At 44.1% G+C, this 23,057-nt stretch overlaps 1 protein-coding gene and 1 long non-coding RNA gene across 3 annotated transcripts in view; both read right to left on the reverse strand.

The window, feature by feature from the left end:
* LOC308521397 overlaps window positions 1–19,648 on the reverse strand; it is a 51,345-nt gene extending 31,697 nt beyond the window's left edge. For both annotated transcript variants that reach the window (XR_013996173.1, XR_013996174.1), the window contains exon 1: window positions 18,121–19,648. This is a non-coding gene — a long non-coding RNA (uncharacterized lncRNA). The remainder of the gene's footprint in view (window positions 1–18,120) is intronic.
* A 1,744-nt stretch (window positions 19,649–21,392) lies between these two features.
* LOC308521380 (cytochrome c oxidase subunit NDUFA4-like) lies at window positions 21,393–21,849 on the reverse strand (the record flags this gene model as incomplete). The annotated part of the gene is made up of 1 exon (XM_081094380.1): window positions 21,393–21,849. The coding sequence occupies one exon, from the start codon at window positions 21,847–21,849 to the stop codon at window positions 21,529–21,531; it is 321 nt and encodes a 106-aa protein (XP_080950506.1). The 3' UTR covers window positions 21,393–21,528.
* Between the last annotated feature and the right edge of the window lie 1,208 nt (window positions 21,850–23,057).

Consider the following 23,057-nt stretch of genomic DNA (forward strand, 5'->3'; position numbering starts at 1 on the left):
TCTCTAACCCCCCTCTCCCCTGCCATTTGTCTCTGGGTCTATTCTTGTTCATCAAATTATGTTGATCATTATATCTCACATATGAGTAGATCATGTGATATTTATCTTTCTCTGACTGGCTTATTTCGCTTAGCATAATGCTCTCCAGTTCCATCCATGCTGTTGCAAATGGTAAAAGTTCCTTCTTTTTTATAGCGGCATAGTATTCCATGGGACTACATCAAAATAAAAAGCTTCTGCACAGAAAAGAAACCATCAACAAAACAATAAAAAAGCCCACTGCATGGGAGAACATATTTTCCAATGATATTTCAGATAAGGGTTTAATTTTCAAAATTTACAGAGAACTCATACAACTTAACAAAAGGAAGATAAACGATCCAATCAAAAAATGGGCAAAGGACCTAAATTGACACTTTTCGAAAGAGGACATACAGAAGGCCAAGAGACATATGAAAACATGCTCAAAGTCACTAATCATCCGAGAGACGCAAATCAAAACAACAATGAGGTACCATCTCACCCCTTGTCAAAATGGCTATCACCAACAAATCAACAAACGACAAGTGCTGGAGAGGATGCGGAGAAAAAGGAATCCTCGTGCACTGCTGGTGGGAATGCAGTCACTGTGGAAGACAATATGGAGTTTCCTCAAAAAGCTAAAAATGGAACTCCCATTTGACCCTGTGATTCCACTTCTAGGAATATATCCCAAGAAACCAGAAACACCAATCAGAAAGGATATATGCAGCCCTATGTTCATAGCAGCACAATTTACCATAGCTAAGATTTGGAAACAGCCTAAGTGCCCATCAGCAGATGAGTGGACTAAAAACTGTGGTACATCTAAACATTTTTTTAAATACAAGTTAAGAACTGACATCAAAGGAAAAGTTAAAAGAGCAGCATTACCATTATTTTGGGCTTGATTTTGAAATACCAGTAAATGAGTCCTCTACATTTTACGCCTCCATGTCCCAATTTACATAGTCAGCCAAAAGGCTTGTTTGAAGGTAAGATTTTCTTGTAATTGGCTCAAATTCACTCACGGACCTGTGGTCTGAAAGCACTCCTGCCTGCTTCCCATGGAATCCAACCTCTAACACCTCACTGTCCCCACACCCATGCCACAGTTCTCCTGCAGCTGAGGTTCTCTGGTGACTCTAGTTTACTGATCACAGTCAGCTGGCCAGTTAATCATTTTTTATGCTAAATTCATAGTCTGTGCTGTTACTTTTCCCTTAGTCCCACCACGTCTCCTTTCTGAGTTTCCAAACTCTCTTAGAGAGATGTCTCTATGGACATGAACTCACAAACCATGTGGGCTGCTGGTTATAGTGACCTCACTTTGGAAAGAATACATAGAAAAGAGGTTTCGGAGACATGAACAAATATGCATTAAGGACTTATTATGTGTCAGAGATTAGGGCATGCACTTTCACACCTAATGAACTGCTGATGTACATGTCCAACTTCTCCAGGACTTTGAGCTTCCTGAGCACAGATAGTTTGTTACTTATCTCTATAACTCGAGATAAATACTCAACAAATGTTTGGTAAATGATTTGAGAAATGAGTGAAAGAAGGAACAAATGGATAACAAGTCAAAGAGCAGTTTGCACTAATTATTTTGAAGCCCACAGCACAAATTGACTTCTAGTTCTCATCTCCAAACAAAAGATGTGGTACATATGTACAATGGGGTACTACTCAGCCATAGAAAGGATAGTATACTGCCATTTCCATCAACATGGACGGATGGATCTTGAGAGTATCATGCTAAAGAAAATAAGTTAGAAAAGCACACACAAAAAACATGATTTCACTCATATATGGGATATAAAATGGAAAGCAACTAATGGACAAATAAAACAAACAAATTCTTAGACGAAGACAACAGAATGGTGGTGACCAGAGGGGAAGGGGGTTGGAGGAAGGATGAAGAGGGTAAAGGGGTCGAATATGTGGTAACGGAGGGAGACTAGACTATGGGTCTATATGCAGATGATGTATTTTAGAATCATACACTTCAAACTTATATGTTATTAACCAATGTCATCCCAATCAATTTAACTTAAAAGGTAAAAAAAAATTAAACTGAGCAGGGTTCAAAGCACTGAGAAATTCACATTGATGTTTCTCTCTTCCCCTTTTTCCTTTCCGCTCTCTCTAGAAAAAAGTATCAATAAAAACACTTTTTAAAAAAAGCACTGAGAAATGCTGAAGAGGTAGGCAAGGCAGGAGGCTGGCTGTATGACAGGGAATGGAGATTCATGTTGTGTTAAACCAAACAAGGCACTTTGGGCAGTGTCTTCTGAGGGGGTTATTTTTGGATTCCAGGTAAGTCAATCTTTGCTATACAGCTCTCCAGTTTACTGTGACCTCCTCCCCAATTACTCTTAATTTTTATGAGGTGCAATTTAATCAATTGTGAAGATAAGGAAAAAAAACAGAACCCATTTCCCTTTGCTTCTGATTCCTTTACTTTTTCTAACACACCTGAAGCCAATTCTAGAATCTATGATCAATTTTTTTTTGTTTGTTTGTTACCATCCAGGGATAATAGATAATGACTTTCTGTAAAAAGAAAGATCCCTGTTCTTGAGTTTACATATCTTTTTTAACCAAGGAATTACATTTCCTATGTAACTGCCCAAATTATCTCTTCATAGGCCGCACAGCAATGTCATCTATTTTGACAGTGGCTATTGGGTTTATTTCCATTGAAATGCGGCATAAATTCACAGGAACCCAGAAATGTGCTCAATCACGGTTCTACCACCTTTGCTGGAGCTGTGCTGGTGGAAAGGCAGCCACAAGGCACAGAACTGAGGCAACCACCCCTGATCCAGTCAGAGCCTTACCAGTGAATGTGTGTCACCAGAGCTGGGGTGATAAACAACCAAAACCATAGTAAATCTCCAATGATATGGTTTTGTTTAAGGTAATAATATGGTATAATTAGAAAATAGCTAATCTAACAAAGAAAGTCCCTGAACTTCTTGAGAAAAGGCCTTACTAGGTCTTTGTTTACGATCATCTGCCATCGCGCTGGCATGCACAGAGTACACTGGATACCTCTTTAATACATATAGTTGAGATAGGAGTATGTGAGTCAGAAAACATTTGGAACCTAAGTCCAATAGATGCAGCTGATTAAATCATAACTTGGACCAGAATTAGTTGGGTACTTTAAGATCTTGTATTAATGAGCTCATGTAGAAATAAAAAGCAATGAAGAAGACAGAAAAAGGGGGGGTGGGGGGAACACATGGAACCAAATGAAAGGAATCAAGCAATTTCAAAGGGGTCCTCACTGGGATAAACTTTCAGTGGTTCCCCAAGTGACTAACAACTCTTCTTTCATTTGACTGGCTCTTTTCTAGCACAAGAACACACATGCCAGGGATTAGTTAGACGCTGGTTCCCAAACCCAGCTAATTATCTGAATTGCTTGGGTGTTTACTAAATGCACAGATTCCCATTTCTGCTCAGACTCACTGAGAGAGTCTCCTGGGAGGGCTCGAGAATCTGTGTTTTTCAATCTCCCCAGGTCATTCTCATGAATGTGGTGCTCATTACCGTCAATTTGCTAAAGAGACTGCAAAGACAAAAAAAACCTTTTGCATAGCTAAGTGGACATGTAACTGCAGAACCTGTTCAAAATGGTCCTATCCTGTTTAGCAAGATACTGGGTTGCTTTGCAGAGACCACAGAACAAACCGCAAGTCCTGCAGCCAAAGCATGAGCAGAGGAGAGAACTTTGGCCTCCAGCTGCACCCAGAACCGAAGTCTCCACCCCCAACCATGGAACCAAAGGCCCAGGATGTAACTGGAACTTGAACACTAAAACCCTTTCAGAAGCAAAGGGTCTGTTGTCCAGGAAGATCTAGTGTTGATGCCCCTTTCCCATAAACGGCCAGGTTCCAAAGTCCTCCAGCTAAGACTTGCCCCACCAGCACTTCCGCATATTTATTCCCCCAGCCCCTAATAACCCTTAAGCTAGTCCAGCAAGCCGGGCAGATTAGAGGCTCCATTAGGCCTCTTATCTTGGCGGTCGGCACCTTCTCGATCAATAAACCTTTCCTTACTCCAAACTCTGACGTTTTAAGTTGTGGCCTTTCAAAGCAGCAAGCACAGGACCTTCGGTTTGTAACAGACATAATTCACTACATCCATGTTTTCAAGGTAAAACTGCTAATTCTATCATATCTTTTATGACTTGAGGTAGGATTTGCCATTTGCGGTTAGGGGTCATTGAAAGTAGGTCCACCAGTGATCCCACTTCTAGGAATATATCCTAAGAAACCCAAGACACCAATCAGAAAGAATGTATGCACCCCTATGTTCACAGAAGCACAATTTACAATAGCTAAGATTTGGAAACAGCCCAAGTGCCCATCAGTAGATGAGTGGTTAAAAAAGCAGTGGTACATTTATATGCCATGGAATACTATGCAGCAGTAAAAAAGAAGAATCTCTTACCCTTTGAGACAGCATGGAGGGACCTGAAGAGTGCCGGGGTTCATGTCCCAGCATCAAGAAGGGTTCAGGAATCTGGAAAAGGTTGTGTATAGATGACATAGGAATCCAGAGACGAATAAAGAGTCTGGAGATGAGATATAATTTTGAAAGGCTTTGGGGGTCAGAGGACCTTCAGCTAAAGGAACTGAAGACTACCTCCTTGTCTAGGAACCTTGCTTTTATTAACACAATTTGTCCTAAGGCAAGATGGAGATAATACACTTCAAAGGGTAAGGTTTTAAAGCAGGGGTGGGCAAACTTTCTGACTCGAGGGCCACAATGGGTTCTTAAACTGGACCGGAGGGCCGGAACAAAAGCATGGATGGAGTGTTTGTGTGAACTAATATAAATTCAAAGTAAACATCATTACATAAAAGGGTACGGTCTTTAGTTTTATTCATTTCAAACAGGCCGGATGTGGGCAGTAGTTTGCCCATGGCTGTTTTAAAGGGTACAGAACCATTCAGTTTGGGGGAATTAGCCTACGGCTGTTCAGGTGTTTGGCCAGTAGGAGGCAATAACATGTAGATTAAGATGCCTTTTAGCTGTCTGGCAGCCACAATCAGTTTCCTATTCAGGTTTGGGGAAATGCCTTTAGCCATTCCCAACAGGTGACTACATGTGTGACTCAACCCTGTTGAGTCCCCAAGTCTCATCAACCTTTTGATGAAACTCTTGAAATTATGACATGCTGGAATTGGTCGCCGGCAGGAGAGTATTATGCCAAGTGAAATAAGTCAGTCAGAGAAAGACAAGTATCACATGATCACACTCATATGTGGAATCTAAGTAACATAATAAACTGATGAACTTAGTGGATCCAGAGACATGGAACAGAGTGCAGAATCTCAGAGGGAAGCTGGGGAGGGAGGGTAGGCAGGAAGGAATCAACCATATATGCATAACCCAGGGACACCGACAATAGGGTGCTGAAGGCCTGGGGTGGGGGGCAGGGGCAGGCTGGAAGGGATCAATGAGGGAAAAGGGGGACATATGTAATACTTTCAACAATAAAGAATTATTTTAAAAAGGAGAAGAAGCTAGAAAAGAGCCTGGTGCATGAAGATACAAAGCATCCTTCCTTATGTTTTAGTGTCATTAACATTATGTAAAAAAGATGGGAATTAACTATCTTTCCATTTAAAAAAAATATTGTAGTGTCTTAGAACCTAGTGATAACTCCAGATCTTTAGGCTCTTCATCTGTTCAGTAATTGTGATTAAAATTGTCTACCAAGTTTGATTTTGTCAAGTAATGAGCCAGAACATGGGAGTGTGGATAAATAATGAACATCATTTTTTGGCACTACAGTCCAATGGAATGCTGTTTCATTAAATTAAACTTTTCAATAAGCTGCATTTTAATCTACTTTCTAGCACTGGCTCATATAGATATGGTCCCTATATCTGCTATTTACTATCTGTGTCACCTTAAACCAATCAATTAAATCTCTGGGCCTCTGCTTTCTATTCTATAAACTATCTATCTTAATAATAGAAGGGTAACATGCTAATTAGACCAGACATCATCCCAGACGTCCTTCCTGATGCAGCTGAGACTGGAGGAAAGGCAGCCAGAGTCCCGGGTGCCTGCGGGCGGCTGCAGGAGGGAAGCAGCCCGGGTCTGGGTGCCAGAGGGAAGCCAATGCCTGCAACTGGGGGAAGGAAGGCCTACTCTTGCACGAATTTTTGTGCATTGAGCTGCTAGTCCTATCTAATAATAGACAAACATGGTAATTAACCGTAACTTCGCTACCCTTCCCATTGGCTAATCAGGGCAATATGCAAATTAACTGCCAACCAAGATGGCAGCTGGCAGCCAGGCAGCTGAAGCGAACAGGAGGCTTGCTTGCTCCAGTGATGGAGGAAGCCAACGTTCCCCGCCTGCCGCTGCCGGCCTCTGAGCTGCACTCTAAGAAACAATGTTGCAATTATAGAAGCTAAACAAGCTCCAGATACCTGCTTTCAGCCAGCTTCAGCCTCAGAGCTTACAGCAGCAGTTATGGCAACAATGTTTCAATTATAGAAGCTAAACAAAGCCCAGATACCTGCTTTCAGCAGCTGAGGTCTCAGAGCTGGAGCCGAGCCTCAGAGCTAAAGCCAGCTCTCAGCTCCAGTGACAGCCATAGAAGGTAAATAAATCCCAGAATTAAAAAGAAAAAAGAAAAAAAGGAGAGGTTGGGAGCTTCAGTCACCCGCCAGCCTGAAAACGGCCCTCAGCCCCTCACCCAGACTGGCCAGGCACCCCAGTGGAGACCCCCACCCTGAAGGGGTGTGACCAGCTGCAAACAGCCATCATCCCCACATCCAGGCTGGCCAGGCACCCCAGTGGGGACCCCCACCCTGATCCAGGACACCCTTCAGGGCAAACCAGCCAGCCCCCACCCATGCACCAGGCCTCTATCCTATATAATAAAAGTGTAATATGCAAACTGACCCTAACAGCAGAAGGACTGGGAATGACTGGTCACTATGACACACACTGACCACCAGGGGGCAGACGCTCAATGCAGGAGCTGCCCTCTGGTGGTCAGGGCGCTCTCACATGGGAGGAGCTCTCCTCAGCCACAAGCCAGGTTGATGGCTGCCAGTACAGCGGTGGTGGTGGGAGCCTCTCTTGCCTCCTCAGCAGCGCTAAGGATGTCTGACTACAGTTTAGGCCTGCTCCCCGCTGGCAAGTGGACATCCCCCGAGGGCTGCTGGGCTGCCAGAGGGATGTCTGATTGCCATCTTAGGCCCAATCTCCCGGGAAGCGGGCCTAAGTCAGCAGGTGGTCATCCCCTGAGGGGTCCCAGACTGCAAGAGGGCACAGGCTGGGCTGAGGGATCCTCCCCCCCCCCCCAAGTGCACACATTTTTGTGCACCAGGCCTCTAGTATATATATAAAAGCCTAATATGCAAATTGTCCCCTCAGGAGTTCGACTGGAAAACCAGGAGTTTGATTGCTCACTATGACGTGTGATGACCACCAGGAGGTGGCACAGAATGAAGAAGGCCCTGGCCAGCAGCAGGCAGCCAGCAGCCAGGGAAGGGAGGCTCCAGCTGGCAGCCGGAAGGCCCTGATTGGCCCTGATCACCAGCCAGGCCTAGGGACCCTACCTGTGCATGAATTTCGTGCACCGGGCCTCTAGTATATATAACACTGCAATGAACCGAATATCTGTGTCCCTTCAAAATTCATATGTTGAAGCCTTAAACCTGTGAGAGATAATTAGATCATAGGTGGAGCCCTCTTAAGTGGCACTAATGCCCTTATTAGAAGAGAGACAGAGAAGAGAGCCAGAGAGACAGCTAGCTTTTTTCCCCGCCAAGTAAGGATACAAAAACTCAGCAGTCTGCATCCTGGAAAACAACCTCACCAGAACCCTGCCATGCTGGTTCCCTGATCTCTGACCGCCAGCCTCTAGAACAGTGGTTCTCAACCTTCCTAATGACGCGACTCTTTAATACTGTTCCTCATATTATGGTGACCCCCCATTTTATTGTTACAAATTGAACATAATTAAAGCATAGTGATTAATCACAAAAACAATATGTAATTATATATGTGTTTTCCGATGGTCTTAGGCGACCCCTGTGAAAGGGTCGTTCGACCCCCAAAGGGGTCGCGACCCACAGGTTGAGAACTGCTGCTCTAGAACCATGAGAAACAAGTTCCTATTGTTTATAAGCCAGCAAGTCTATGGTACTTGGTTATAGCAGCCAAGCTGACTACGGCAGATACCTTGCTCATGTGGTTATTTGGGGGATTAAATGTGATCGTGTGTGTACAAACTGTACTCCTGATCCCTGTGTCCCTTTAGGCTGGACCTATACTCAGTAAATGCTGGTTTCCGTCCCTTTCCTTTCCTCTCCAGGCCCCTTCAGCCCCAGACCACAAATTCAATGCCACCCTCCCAACCCCACAGGAAAATAATTAAATTCCAACTCATTCCTCAAGTCCTGACTTCGTCCTGCTTCCTCCATGGTTCTATTTGTCCCACAGCGAAGCCATCTATCCTTTCTCTGTTATGTTTGTACCATTCAAAGTACATGGGTACATACTGCTGGTGGTGCATTTTTGCTTAGTCCCTTCTCTGTCTCCATTACTAGATCCTTGAGAATTTCTCTGGTGTTATGGCAAGCCGGCACGGCCATGGAATACTCAGCCCCAGGGTGTCTCATGTGCCAGCTCAGCCAGGTTCAGTGACCCTGAGAGGGGGCGGTGAAGGGTGGAGAAAAGACAGACAAGAGAATAAAAGCTGGGTCTGCGTGGGACACTGCTCCCAGATGGAGAGACAGCGCCATGAACTACACGCTGTGTCTTTATTTTATAGCCAGATTCCACGAGACAAGGTAAGGGCGCGGTCAAGATGTTTACAACACTCTCGTGGGTTTCAATCCTACTCAGTTACATGCACCTGAACTCTATCAAGCCCACATCATTCAGACACGTGGGGCCTCATGTTCGGACCATAGGTTCAAGCTTACAACTATAGCTGTTGGCTATAATTGTGCTGGGAGGACTCTGCCCTCCAAGCCAGGACTTGCACATGGCAATGAGAGGACTGTGCCCTCTCGTTAGTCCGAGGCTTGAGCCTGTCCAAACACTGTAGCCGCTCTCCACATGGTGCAATCACAATACGTGCTTGTCTGCCTCTGGCTTTCTCTAAAAGCAAGCTGAGGCAACCCTGGGTTAGGTAGCTTATTGGGAAGATGGTCTCATGAGACACAAGTGGGGAAAGCAAGGCAAGGGAAGAAGGAATTACAATAAAGCGTGCATCAATCAGCTGATTGCCACTGTGGGCAGCAGGTGCTCAATCTCCCCTGAGGACCCTCTGAGAAGCATCCTTCAGAATTATCCCACCAAGGTGGCAAAGCTAGAATATTTATCCACTGACTCTCACCCTTCACTGCTTAAGGGTGGCCTCAGGAGCATTAATTTCCAGCACTTCCTGCAGCCTTTACATGAGCTGCACAAACTCTTCTGGTTGCAGGAAGTGAAGCCAAGAAATGTAAATACGTAAGGTGGGAAGTTTCCAGTGCGCACAGGAGCCGTCCTCCGCAGGTGAACTAAGGAATGGGGCATGCACCTCACCTGCTATTGTGCTCAATAAAATTCTGTTTCTTTGCTTTGGGGTGGGGCCACAGCATTAGTAACAAAGAAACAGAATTTCCGGAGGATGAGGCCCAGAAATCAGGATTTTAAAAAGATTCCCAGGTGATTCTACTGTGCAGCCAAGGTTGAGAACCACTGCTAGCTGGTTTGGCTCAGTGGATAGAGCATCGGCCTGTGGACTAAAGGGTCCCAGATTCGATTCCAGTCGAGGGCACATGCCTGGGTTGAGGGCTTGATCCCCAGTATGGGGCGTGCAAGAGGCAGCCGATCAATGATTTTCTCTCATCATTGATGTTTCTATCTCCTTCTCCCTCTCTCTTCCTCTCTGAAATCAATTAAAAAAATATTTTAAAAAAAATCTTTCTCACCCTGCTGGTGTGGCTCACTCATTGAGCTTCAACTCATGAACCAGGAGGTCATGGTTCAACTACTGGTCAGGGCACATGCCTGGATTTCAGGCTCGATCCCCAGTATGGGGTGTGCAAGAGGTAGCAGATCAATGATTCTCTCTCACTATTGATGTTTCTATCTTTCTATCCCTCTCCTTTCCTCTCTCTGAAATCAATAAAAACATCATTTTAAAAAAAAAATCTTCCTCCACCATTTCTCAAAGATTCTTTACGGAAATGTACAGTGACTCGTCCAGATTCAAAAAGTAATCAGCTCTCAGGTGTCAAAGAGAGAACATCCAGTCTAAGAAAAGTCTTGTAAGAGTCTATGTGAGCCGAACTGATGACAACTGCCAGGAAGCAAAATCTCAATGGATTGAGAAAAGGCTCTGGAGAAGAGCGGTGTTTGCAGCTCATTATTCATACATTAGAATCAAAGGAGGAACCATAAGGAGGATTACTGAAATCCACTGATGGTACATGAGGGAGGCGGGAGAAAGCAGAGGGGAAATCGCTGAGGTTGGATAAAAAGTAAAATGGAGAGACGCGTACTTCTTCTACATCGGTGGCCACAGACTAGTTAACATTTACAGCACATAGAGATGTGCAGGGGAACAAAATCACAATGTGGTCTGTACTCTTGAGCAGGTGGTTGTGTCTTCAAGGGGTCAGGAAAAGAAAAATTACTCTGACCTTTCAAAGGTATGTTATCTTAGATACACAAAGACAATAGACAATTTCAAAGGTAAAGAATGACCTTTGTCAAGGAAGCTCCAGACCTAGGACATAAGTACCCACCAGCGCTGTTTTAGTTAGCGTTGTATGTGGTTACGTTGGTCTCTGGGTTTGTAATGCCTGCCGTGTGGGCCTTTCCTGAGCTTGGCAGGTTTCATATGTGGCCCCCCTTTTTCATCTGAACAGGCTAGAAAAACAACTTGGAGTTTCTCAAGTTTTCCAAAAGCTCAATCAAGTGAGGCAAGTAATGAACCACTCACACAACCCACATCCTTTACTCTCCACCAAGCTAACCGTCCTGTTCATGTGTCCTTCATATTTTCTTTCCTCCTACAAATCCATGACTTTGTGTTTCCAGAGCCCCAGGATAGTAGAAACAACTCCTTGATTCTAAATAGCTTCTCTTTATTCCTCCCTACTTTCCCCAGACACTGTGGGTGGTAAAAGGAGAAGCCCATAATTTTAGTGCCAACATGTAATATTTTTAATCAGGCTGCACAATTCACACAGGAAGTTCTTGGTGGGGTGGTGGGGGAGGGGGGGTGTCAACCTTTACATCTCATATTTTTCCACATTAATGAGATTAGCCTAAATCAACAATAAATAAATGTAAAAGCAGTAATAAAACACGATTGCTTATTAACTTTTAACAATTCCAGGCCCCTGTTTTATAATATCTCTAATTTGACACCTTAAATTGGAGCAGAGTCTCAGCTTATGCTCAGAGTCTTCAGAGGTGCGTTAAAAACGGGCCAGGGCTTAGCACAGACCCTGCTCAGAATGAGGCCTTGAATACATGTAAGTGACTCTGGGAAAATCCTCTAAACCAAGATGACGATCTTTATGAGCTACTATTCTGGGGCAAAATAAAAATGTGAAAAGTTTCCTCTGGATTAAACTTTTATATCATTCCTATGTGGACTGTTTCTTTCTTTCTTTTTTAACCTTCATTATGGTGCGAAGCTAAGAAGAGGTCATTTTATTCAGGTTGGCTGTGATCTCCTACCAGTTTTATTCACAAATATAAAACTACCTAATTAATGCCGAATCTCCTCAGTACCCAAGTTTTACAACTACCTTCAAAGAACAGAATGTTCAGTCACATGAAAACCAGGAAGCCACGGGCAAAGCGCTTCCTAACAGAGCCTTTTTCTTGGCGACCTTTTTAAGAAACAGAAGAGAGAAGGAGGAGGACCTGAGAGCAGACAGAGAGGAAAACAGAAACAAAAAACTGCGTACGTCCCAAATGCAGGCTCAGGAACACTCAGGCACTATTAAGCGGGAGTTAGAATAATCCTCAGCAACCAGGAGGCCCTTTGAGGTGCTTAAAATAGGAGCTGTGGCTGCTAACAAGAACTGTGTTCACAGCTGCTGTGGGGAAAAGTAGCAAATACTGCCGTCAGTAAAGACTCAGACGCTTCTGCCCCTGTGGGCTCTGTTTCTGCCTGACCAGACCAACGCCCAGGACTGCCCACTTAGAAATCAATAATCCCAGACTCTACGTGTATGCGCCGACTCTTTTCAAACCAAGCTAGGTATTTGGGAGGCAAGGAAGTAGAAGATGCCCCCAGAGCGTGACAGCTGGCTGGGACTTGACAGATATGCCCACATAAGAAAATGTTTATGAGTTTATTTGAGACAAACTGATGACATATGCCAGGGAGCAAGATCTCAAATGCTCTGGAGAATTAACACTTTTTGCAGCTTCTTTTATACATTTGAAATTAAGGAGGCAGGAGAAGCAAGGTGGGAACTGTATCACAGAATGGTTAACAAGATTATGTGCTCCCTTTAAGGTTAACACCATCAATAGGTATTACTTCTGACGAACAATGGCCAGGGCTACTTCAAATCTTTCACTAAAGAAGTCATAGGCCTGGGGCAGGACTACCATGACCTGCCCATTTGGGGATTTATGATCAGATCACCCTTTGAATTATTTTCTATCAAAGCCCTTTTTCTCATCCACAAGTACATTCAGAAAGAGAAAATGAACACCACCAAGCAATCCCGCCCTGCCCGGCCTCCAGACTGAAGGGGAGGAATCAGTTGCTCACAGAGACTTTTTCCAGCCTCTGGGAGGAGACTGGCTGCCCTTTATTCATCATTTACCTTCTCTGAGCTCCCTTCGCCTTACAGTTAGGATCCCAGTCTGTTGTGAGAGTTTTGTTCCACAAAGTTGATAGTGCAGTGTAAGTACTAAAAAAAATGGCTACTTTTATCATCATCATCATCACCAACATGGCCATTATCATTAATATCTCTTAGAAGAACTTTCTGGAGGCTTAGGGCAATGTCTTGTGAGTTTCACCCTGGAACTGAAATGCACTTTCCTACTGTTATCAGTATACTTAGAGAAACGGACTACTTCATGAATTAAATAGATGTTCATTATTTGTCATCAGGTTACAAACACCACCGATAAGATTTTTTGGAACTCTGAAGCCGCGTTCCCAACAAGGTCAACGTTACTCGTGGTTGGCAAATGAATAAGCAGACATTTGGAGCCAGGCCTTATATAACTGATGTCCACCAGGAATGAGAGGAAGCAGACCAGCAGAATACGCAATGTGTGCTCTGCTCCAAGTCACACAGTGGAGCGTGTCTGGGTTATAGAGGCCCCACATGGGTCCCAAGACAACACCCTGGCTCTGTACTTGCAATTGCAGCTTATTTGTTTAATTTTTTTCCATGAAGGAACCTCTGGAAGAGAAGACCTAACAAAAACAAGGGGAAATCACTTCCATTAGATCATCAGTATTATTTTTAAAAAGTAAGAGGAAAGAATTTTCATGATGGAGGTGCTCATAGCTTTGCTAGTAAAATGTCAGTTGTTGAAAGTGATATGCCTTTTAAATGCTTTAGGCTGTTTTTTTTTTAATTGATGAGAGAGAGAGAGAGAGAGAGAGAAGAGAGAGTTGTCGATTGGTTGCCTCCCATAGGGGCCCTGACTAGGTACCCAACCAGGGAATCGAACCTGCAACCTAGGTATGTACCCTGACCAGGAATCAAAACCGTGACCTTTTGGTGCATGAGACAGTGCTCCAACCAACTGAGCCACACCACCCAGGGCCGTTTTAGGATGTTTTAAATGTGTACATTATCTTCATGAAAAAGCTAGAAAAATAATGAACACTGACTCACTGCAGAAACCTCAGAAAAGATTCTAATTTCTCTACCATGAGAAGGCACCTTCTTTTAATTAGCACAACACTAGCAGCCACTTCGGTATGATGAGCAAGTACTCTGGGGTTCAGAGGTGGGTAGGAGTTCCGAGCGCTTTGAGGGTCAAGAAAGGTGCCATAAAAGGCATGGCATTTGAACTAAGCCTTAAGAAATGGTTGTGTACAACCTGGTGCAGACGAAGAGGTGCCTGCCTGAGAGAAGGGACAAGCAGAATAGAAGTCCTGCAGTTTTCGCCAAAGCTTTTTCAAAAAAAGCATCATTTCTGTTGAGCATAAATTAAGCCATGTACCTTACCAGTATAGTTCAGTCTGAATATCTGATATCACCTGGCTGTGTACTTCTGTCTGCAACATCCGTCTATCTCAGGATACACAGAATGAGAGAGTAGAGAACTTGTCTCAGTAATCCTTGGTGAAAATGCAGAGCTATGAAACACTAGGTATACATGGATACTTACTAAAAACTGTCTCCTCTCAGGGCAGAATGACACACAGCCAATGTGCACCATTTGACTCAAGTCCTAAAATAATTCATATGATCTTGTTATATCTCTCCTAATTGAGATAAAAAGGCTCAGGCCTAACAATTCCCAACTTTGTCTTTCAAACCTTCAGCAAGATCTCAAACTCAGACTCTACACAGGATAGACTGATGATGGGAGTTCTGGCCTCTAATAGCTGGAAAAACAAACTTCCCAATGCCCTAAGTTTTCTTTACACTCCTCCTCCCATTTCTAATTTGCCGGGAGCCAGTCCATGCTTGCTGTTTCAAGGGACCTGGCATATATGGCATACTGTTCTTAATATGTTTGCTCACCTTCTTGGCACTATGTGTTTTAACCAAGGTCTCCTCTCTGAGAAAGGTTGTTTCCCCAGGTAGGGATTTTCCCCTGAAGTTAGGGAGGGAATAAAACCTCTTAACTAAGTGCCAGGTGGGTAATTAATCACTTTAACTATGAACAATCATGCTTAAGCTACATAATCTTTACTCCCTGGAATGGAGAGAAGAACCACCCTAACCTTTGTAATAGAGATTGATAGGATTGAATCAACTGGTATAAATACAGATGTAACAAGACAGCAAGAGACAGAGAGAGAGACAGAAATTGGCACAGAACCTACACAGAACATTCTCTAGAGACAGAAGAACTTCGCTGGAGAGAACATGGCAAAAGATCCTGGACAGAAACTGGCCTCAGAACCTAGAGACAGAACCTAGCGAGAGAACATGGCCAAAGATCCTGGACTGAACCTGACTACAGAAATTGGCAAGAGAACCTGACTAGAACCTGGTGACTGAACCTGGCTGGAGAACCTAGCGAGGGAACTTGGCTACAGAACCCGGCTGGAGAACCTGGAGAACCTGGCTGGAGAACCTAGCAAGACAACATGGACACAGAACCTGGCTGGAGATCCTAAGCAGAACCTCTCTGGAGATCCAGACCAGAACTTGGCTGGAGATCCTGGCTGGAAATCCTGGCTAGGCTGCTGATCAACTGAACGCTGTCTCCGTGTCCTTACTTCTTCGCCGACTCCGCCCACACCTTTGGGGACCCCTGGACCAGCTGGGGTTGGACCCCAGCACTATTTTACTTCTTCAAAAGCAATGCCAACCTCAATAAGCCTGTCACGCCCACTCAACCTCTCCTGACCTCCACCCAAACCTTCATCAGGCATCTGAGCCACAGGACTTCCTAGAATCATTCCCAACATCCTCTCTCTTCCTCCCTGTAAGCACAGGTCCTTGGCCACCTATTGGCATCTTGAAGACAATCCTCCCTATGATTTCACTCAAAAGGTATAGATTATGCAGCATTTTGTCTCATTCCTCTCTACTGCTCCCACCATTGGCCCAATTTTATGTACTCATTCATCAAATTCATTGAGTATTTACTAGTACTATGGACAAACTGCTTTGCTTGGCATTCTGGGAAATAGCAGGCTATCTAAGACTCATTAACATTTGTCTATATGGAGCTCATCTCTAGAGCAGTGGTTCTCAACCTTCCTAATGCCGCGACCCTTTAATACAGTTCCTCATGTTGTGGTGACCCCCAGTTATAAAATTATTTTCGTTGCTACTTCATAACTGTAATTTTGCTACTGTTATGAATCGTAATGTAAATATCTGATATGCAGGATGTATTTTCATTGTTACAAATTGAACATAATTAAAGCATCGTGATTAATCACAAAAACAATATGTAATTATATATGTGTTTTCCGATGGTCTTAGGCGACCCCTGTGAAAGGGTCATTCGACCCCCAAAGGGGTCGCGACCCACAGGTTAAGAACCGCTGCTCTAGAGCAGGGTTGGAGAACTTCCAGCCCATGTGCCCTATAAGGCTGTCAAAGTCATTTGGTCTGGCCCTGCCAACGCATCCACAGGTGGGACTCAAAATTCAATAAATCTAGGAGCTTTTTTCATAGGACATAAATGTATATTAAGTGAATTATATTAAGCAGAATGATGTTACAAATAAGTTACAATCTTAGTCCCATGGAGTGCGCAGCCATATCCAAATGGCCCTTGGCAGAAAAAGGTTCCCCACCTCTGCCCTAGAGGGACCCGAGAAAGTATTTTAAGGCGACAAGGATCTAAAAAGACAAGAGTAGGTGCAGAGAAGGCAGGAGCAGGAGCACGGGGGCAGGAGAGCAGAGTTGGTACTCATGGAAGCTATTTCACCTGCCATGGGGAGCGCTGAACGGGGAGGCATGCTGCCAAGGCACGCTTGTCCTTATGCAAAGGGAAAGCTTCAGAAATTCCAAGCTGGAGGGTCTTAGGTGTAAATGCTGGCGTGGGGACTTGCCTGAAGCTGCTGCGCACACCAGGGGGACTATGATTGTAACTTATTGCAGGTCATTTGGAGGAACTGATGAAGATTCCAGGAGCCTGTGGGGCCCCCGGAAAAATACCTGGATATGAAGAAACTTCGTGGGGAGGAAATCCTGTACATTGGTGTTTTTCTAACTTTTCTTGGGAAAAGAAGCACCAAATCCAGATAATTCTAAGGTCAAATATTTCGGCAACTCTGAGTTGGCAGACAGAATTTAGATTGGGTAAAATTTGAGGCTTCTCCCTAGCCAGTTTGGAGCAGTGGATAGAGTGTTGGCCTGTGGACTGAAGGGTCCCAGATTCGGTTCTGGTCAAGGGCATGTACCTAGGTTGCAGGCTCGATCCCCAACCCTGGTCGGGGTGCATGTGTCTCACATCAATGTTTTTCTCTCTCTCTATCTCGCCTCCTCCCTTCCACTCTCTCTAAAAACCAATGGAAAAAATATCCTCGGGTGAGGATTAACAAAACAAAACAAAATTTGATGATTTCTTTAAATTTGAATTAAAAATGGTATTTGAGCTGATCTCTAAAGAATCAAGTGACCAAAAAATAAAGACCCAAGTGACCATTACAATGGAAAGTATGTGGCCATGAAAATAAATACAAGGATTTTTATTATAAACACAAAATAATGTTAAATGAAAGACATCAAAACCGAAGGTAAACAGAGTATACTTACCGACTAGGGTCCTGGGGGGAAGCGTGCCCTCTCGTTCTCACAGAGCCAGCCGGGCCTATGCCCTGGTCTCCAGAAGCCCCACTCCAGCTGTCACCTTGCACCCTGAGCCTTGGGGGAGCCCCGTCTAGCCCTGTCCTCCTCTGCCTGCTTCTCTCCTGGGGGCCACGCTGTCATTCCAAGTCCCTCCTAGAATTCCAGTAAATAAAATGTCTTCATATAAATGAATCATTGAATAAGTATTTGGCCCATAGCTGGCATTTAACAAATATTGGTGGAATATATAAGGGAGTGGATGGATGAATGAATGAATGAATGAATGAATAAATGGAACCTAGTCATGGGTATGGCTAAATCAAGCTGAATTCCAGGTTGAGGTGGAGCCAAGCATTCTTACAGAATACATAAAAATGGGCATGTCGGCACAAGGCATCTGGCTGCCCTAAAACTTCCTAGTCAGAGAAAATAAAGCCTATGTGGCCCAGAGGTTTCCTGTAGACTGGAATGTTCTCTAAACAAAGGAATAGACGCCATGCCTACGAAGGAAACACAACGCTGGAGCCAGGAGCCAGGGAAGGGAGATAGTGAGGAGACTGGATTCCAGAGCAGGCCCCACCCCAGCTGCCCTGGGTCCCCATGGACGGCTTTGGGACAGGACACAGAAACATGGCTTTACCTGAGAATCCTCAGTCAGGAAACATATGTCCCCAACTCCGAAAAGGCCCTATGCCTGTCTTCACTGAGCAGAAAGTCCCTCTTTTCTTGCGGCCTTGGGCTGGGCAGGAGGGAGCTGTCCTCACACTCCCATTTGCAGCCTCAATAACGTCATCTCCAACACTGGACACATAGAGAAATGCAAGAGACAGGTTTGCCAGAAAAGTAGAGTTTCATCCACTTGTCCGTATGTGTGTTTTCAGATGTTGTTCTTTCCCCTCTGCTGGGTATGAATGAATCACATCCTCAGGAAGTGGGAACCAGTGGAGTAAGCCAGCACTCTGGAACGTCTTAAAAACAAAGCCAGTTCGATTGACTCACTGGATTGATGCAGCTTTAACCAAACACTTGAGGTCTTGAAGCAGGCATGCTCTGTTAGTGATTCAAGATGGATTAGTTTGGTGCCCAGGGTTTGTCCAGGCAGAAGGCAGGCTGACCTTACTGAGAGCCCTTACTCAGTGGGGTTACTCATTTATCAGAATAAATGAAGAAATCCAAGGCACTCTGGGAACCCAGCTTTAAGAATAGCATAGCTAGTGTTACCCTTCAACCACTTTTCTTTTAAGGGGACTATATGAGACAGTACCAAAGAGCATTCTTTAGAGCAGGAGTCCTCAAACTTTTTAAACAGGGGGCCAGCTCACTGTCCCTCAGGCCGTTGGAGGGCCGGACTATAGTTTTAAAAAAAAACTATGAACAAATTCCTATGCACACTGCACATATCTTATTTTGAAGTAAAAAAACAAAACGGGAACAAATACAATATTTGTATTCGCATGTGGCCCGCAGGCCATAGTTGAAGGACTCCTGCTTTAGAGCATCTTTCATCAATACATCAGAAAAAGTAAAGCAATTTAGAACTCTGAATTCAAAGATAACTCCAAAAGAAAGAACATCCTAATCTTTTTACAGTCACACAATTGGCCCAGTGCTCTAGCCTTGATGGAATAATAGGGCATTATGGGGGAGGTGAGTCGAGCTGAGTTCAGGAAATTGGGTAAGGCCCATCTGTGCTATGCAAATAAATAGATGCAGGAGGAATTTTCATTTATCTTCCAAAATTGGAATGAACTCGAAGGCCTAAAAATGACGGGCAGATGACTTACACCCAGTTACTTCCCTCTGCTTTTGTTGGTCATACCCAAAAGATAACCTTCTGCAAACTTGAATGAAGGGGTCTCAGACACCAGGACGCAGGCGAGAGCTCATCGGTGCCCCCTACTTGATGGAAGGGAATCGTGGGTATGACTCCTCACCAGGCACAGAGAACACACCAGTTACAAGTGGAAATTTCATTTCTTTCTCTAAGCTAAAACAATACATCGCTCCAGACCGCAAGCCCTCAAATGTCATTCCAATCCATGTCCTGTCAGACCAATTTAAGCTGCGGCTATGAATTCTAAATAAACTGTGCTGATTTTGAGAGCCACAATGCTTTGCACAGAAAATGAAAGCCAGTTGTTATAGTTAAGGGAAACACACATCTTTGATTTAAACCAGAGGAAAGGTGGGACTAAAGCCAAGCTGTTTAAAATGTGAAAACTTCCTCTTTCTAAGGGTGGGTGCTTGTCTCAATAAGTTAATGCCTGATAAGCCTGTGCAAAGTCCAGGGTGAATGGCTGCCCCAGCTCCAAGCAGGTCAAGCCGGCCTTGATTCTGGCCTGGAGAACTCTGTGACCTGGGTGGGCCCTGCCCTTTAGAGACAACCTCCAATGTCCTCCTCTTTCTGGCCTTTCTCCACTTGAACGGTCCACACTAAAGCTCCTTTGTCCATCTGTTCTCTCTTCAGCGAGACGCTCCCTCACAGGGAAGCCACCGTCCTATTCAGTCCCTTTGTGTAGCCCAGCCGGTGTGGCTCAAAGATTGAGTGTCCACCTATGAACCAAGAGGTCACTGGTTTGATTCCTGGTCAGGGCGCATGCCCAGGTTGCAGGTTCCATCCCCAGTAGGGGACGTGCAGGAGGCAAGGGATGTGCAGGAGGCAGCCCATCAATGTTTCTCTCTCTCTCTCTCTCTCTCTTTCCCTTCTTCTCTCTCTCTAAAAATCAATACAACATAATTTTTTAAAATATACCTCACAGCAGGACTGACAGATGGCAGCTCTGAGGGGCAGGGAGCAGCTCTTACAGAGCCACGCTGGGCTCCCCTCACCCTCAGAGGGGTGCAGGTGAGCACAGCGAGACAAGACATGGCCTCTCCTCATGGTCTCCCGCCTCTAACCAGCAACCCAACAGGGGAACTGCCTTAAGCCATGTCCCAGATCACCTCAGCTTTGCCATTTCCAAAGAACCCAGATAACAATTTCCTAACCTCCTTGCTGGAAGGCTGATAGGGATGGCTAAGAAGAAAGCCTTACCCAGGGCCCTCCTTTCTCAGACATTGTTTTTTCATGTTGCTTATTTGATTTTAAAGTGATGCCTGCTTATCGTACAAAGTATAAAAGCTTTTTTCTAACTTTCTTTTTTTGCAAGTTACTAAATAGAAAATTTGGGCTTTTGCATAATAAATTACACTTATTTTCCTACACCATTGAAAACTTTTGAAACGTACTAGAGTTTTAAGTGTAGATGGAAAAGGGGGCTACATACTAAACCTAACAAGCTCAGGGGAGGCCTACATGGCAGGCTGTTGGGGTCCAGCCCCAGCAGATCCAGGGGTTCCCAAAGGTGTGGATGGAGTCGGCGAAGAAGGAATGACACAGAGGCAGCGTTCAGTTAACCAGCATGGTTGGGTTCTCTCGCCTGGTTCTAGCCAGTATCTCCAGCCAGGTTCTGTGTTTATTGTCTTGTTACATCTGTATTTATACCAGTTGATTTTAATCCTGTCAATTCTATTCCAAAGGTTAGGATGTTTCTTATCTCCATTCCACAGTTACTCTATTGTTCTATTAAGCTACAAGAAAGTAACTGAAGAAGATTATCCTAAGTAAAGATTATGTAGCTTAAGGGTGATTGTTCATAGTTAAAGTGATTAATTACCCACCTGGCACTTAGTTAAGGGGTTTCATTCCCTCCCTAACTCCAGGGAAAAATCCCCATCTGGGGAAACAACCTTTCTCGGAGAGGTGACCTTGGTTAAAACACATAGCGCTAAGAAGGGGAACAAACATATTAAGAACAGTATGCCATATATGCCAGATCCCTTGAAACATATGCTGTGCAGATGTTTCTTCCCTGCAGCAACTGTGTCAAGCAGTAAGGATGGACTGGCTTCTGGCAGCAGGCCTTAAAAACCCAGAGACCAACACAACCACACAGGGTGGTTTTATTTTTATTTTTTTTTTGAAGTTTCAGATATTTATTAATCGGTGTAAAGCCCAACACGATACTCCAACATGTCTTCGAGCATTTGGAGGGGAAATAGTTCCCCATTAAGTGGACAATGGTGCAGATGGCCTCTGGAAGACCTTCATTCTAAGCAGCTGTTCAGTGAAACATTTCATTAAGAAGTCTAGACCTTCTCTCTTCAGTTTGCTGTAACCTAAATTCATTGAGTAGAACTTGTATTGATCATTGGGACCCAGCTTGTTCCAGGATTCTGGGTTACTCTCTCTGTCCAAGCAGACATCTGGATTGAACAATGCCAGGTGCAAGATACACAGCGCTGCCCCAGTACTTTCGTCTCCAATAAATACAAAGTGGAGGTTCAAGCTTGGATACTTCTTGGCCTGACCAAGGATCTGATGGAGCATGATTTTGGCAGAGGGATCAGGCCCAGAAGCAGAGAAATACAAAAGAACAAGAGGCAGGACCGGGTAGTCTCTATGTAAAAATTCCTAACTAAATGTGGGTCATGGAGGGTAGTCCCATCCTAAGGCTGTAGATTCCTTGACAAAGGTCAGTATTTACCTTTAAAATCATGTATTGTCATTTCACAAATTAGAACAAACTCTCCAAAAATTTATATGGAACCAAAAAAGATCCCGAAATAGCCACAGCAATCTTGAGAAAGAAGAACAAAGTTGGAGGAATCACAAGACAAGATATCAAGTTATACTACAAAGCCACTGTACTCAAAACAGCCTGGTTCTGGCACAAGAACAGACACACAGATCAATGGAACAGAATAGAGAACCCAGAAATTGAGCCAAGCCATTATGCTCAATTAATATTTGACAAAAGAGGTAAAGTATACAATGGAGTAAAGGAATTCTCTTCAATAAATCGTGCTGGGAAAATTGAACAGGAACAAATAAAAAAATGAAATCAGACCACCAACGTACACCATACACAAGGATAAACTCAAAATGGATAAAACACTTAAATGTAAGTCATCAAATCATAAAAATCTTAGAAGAAACCATAGGCAGCAAAATCTCAGACATCTCTTGTAGCAATATGTTTACCAATACATCTCCTAGGGCAAATGAAAACTAATGAGAAAATAAACAAATGGGACTACTAGTACATCAAAATAAAATCTTCTGTACAGCAAAAAAAGAAAAAAAATCAACAAAATGACAAGAGAGCGCACTGCATGGGAGAACATATTAGCCAATGATACATCCAATAAGGGGTTAATTTTCAAAATATATAGGAAACTCATACGGCTGAACAAAAGGAAGACAAACTATCCACTCAAATAATGTGCAAAGGACCTAAATAGACACTTCTTCAGAGTGGACATACAGAAGGCCAAGGAGCACATGAAAAAAATGCTCAAAGTGTAGGAAGCATGCCTCTATGATTCATCTTCATAGAAAAGAAACAGCATGTGGCCAGGTCATTACTGAATTTCCCCGGAGCAAAGAGGTTGTTGCGGGTGGGGAGAAGGTATGAGCTATACACATGGCTGAGAGCCCATATCCTTGGAAGATTCCCTTCGACCAGTGGTTGGCAAACTGCGGCTCGCAAGCCACATGTGGTTCTTTGGCCCCTTGAGTGTGGCTCTTCCACAAAA

This window comes from Myotis nattereri, assembly GCF_964212035.1.
Source record: "Myotis nattereri genome assembly, chromosome: 6".
NCBI classification, from domain to species: Eukaryota; Metazoa; Chordata; class Mammalia; order Chiroptera; family Vespertilionidae; genus Myotis; species Myotis nattereri.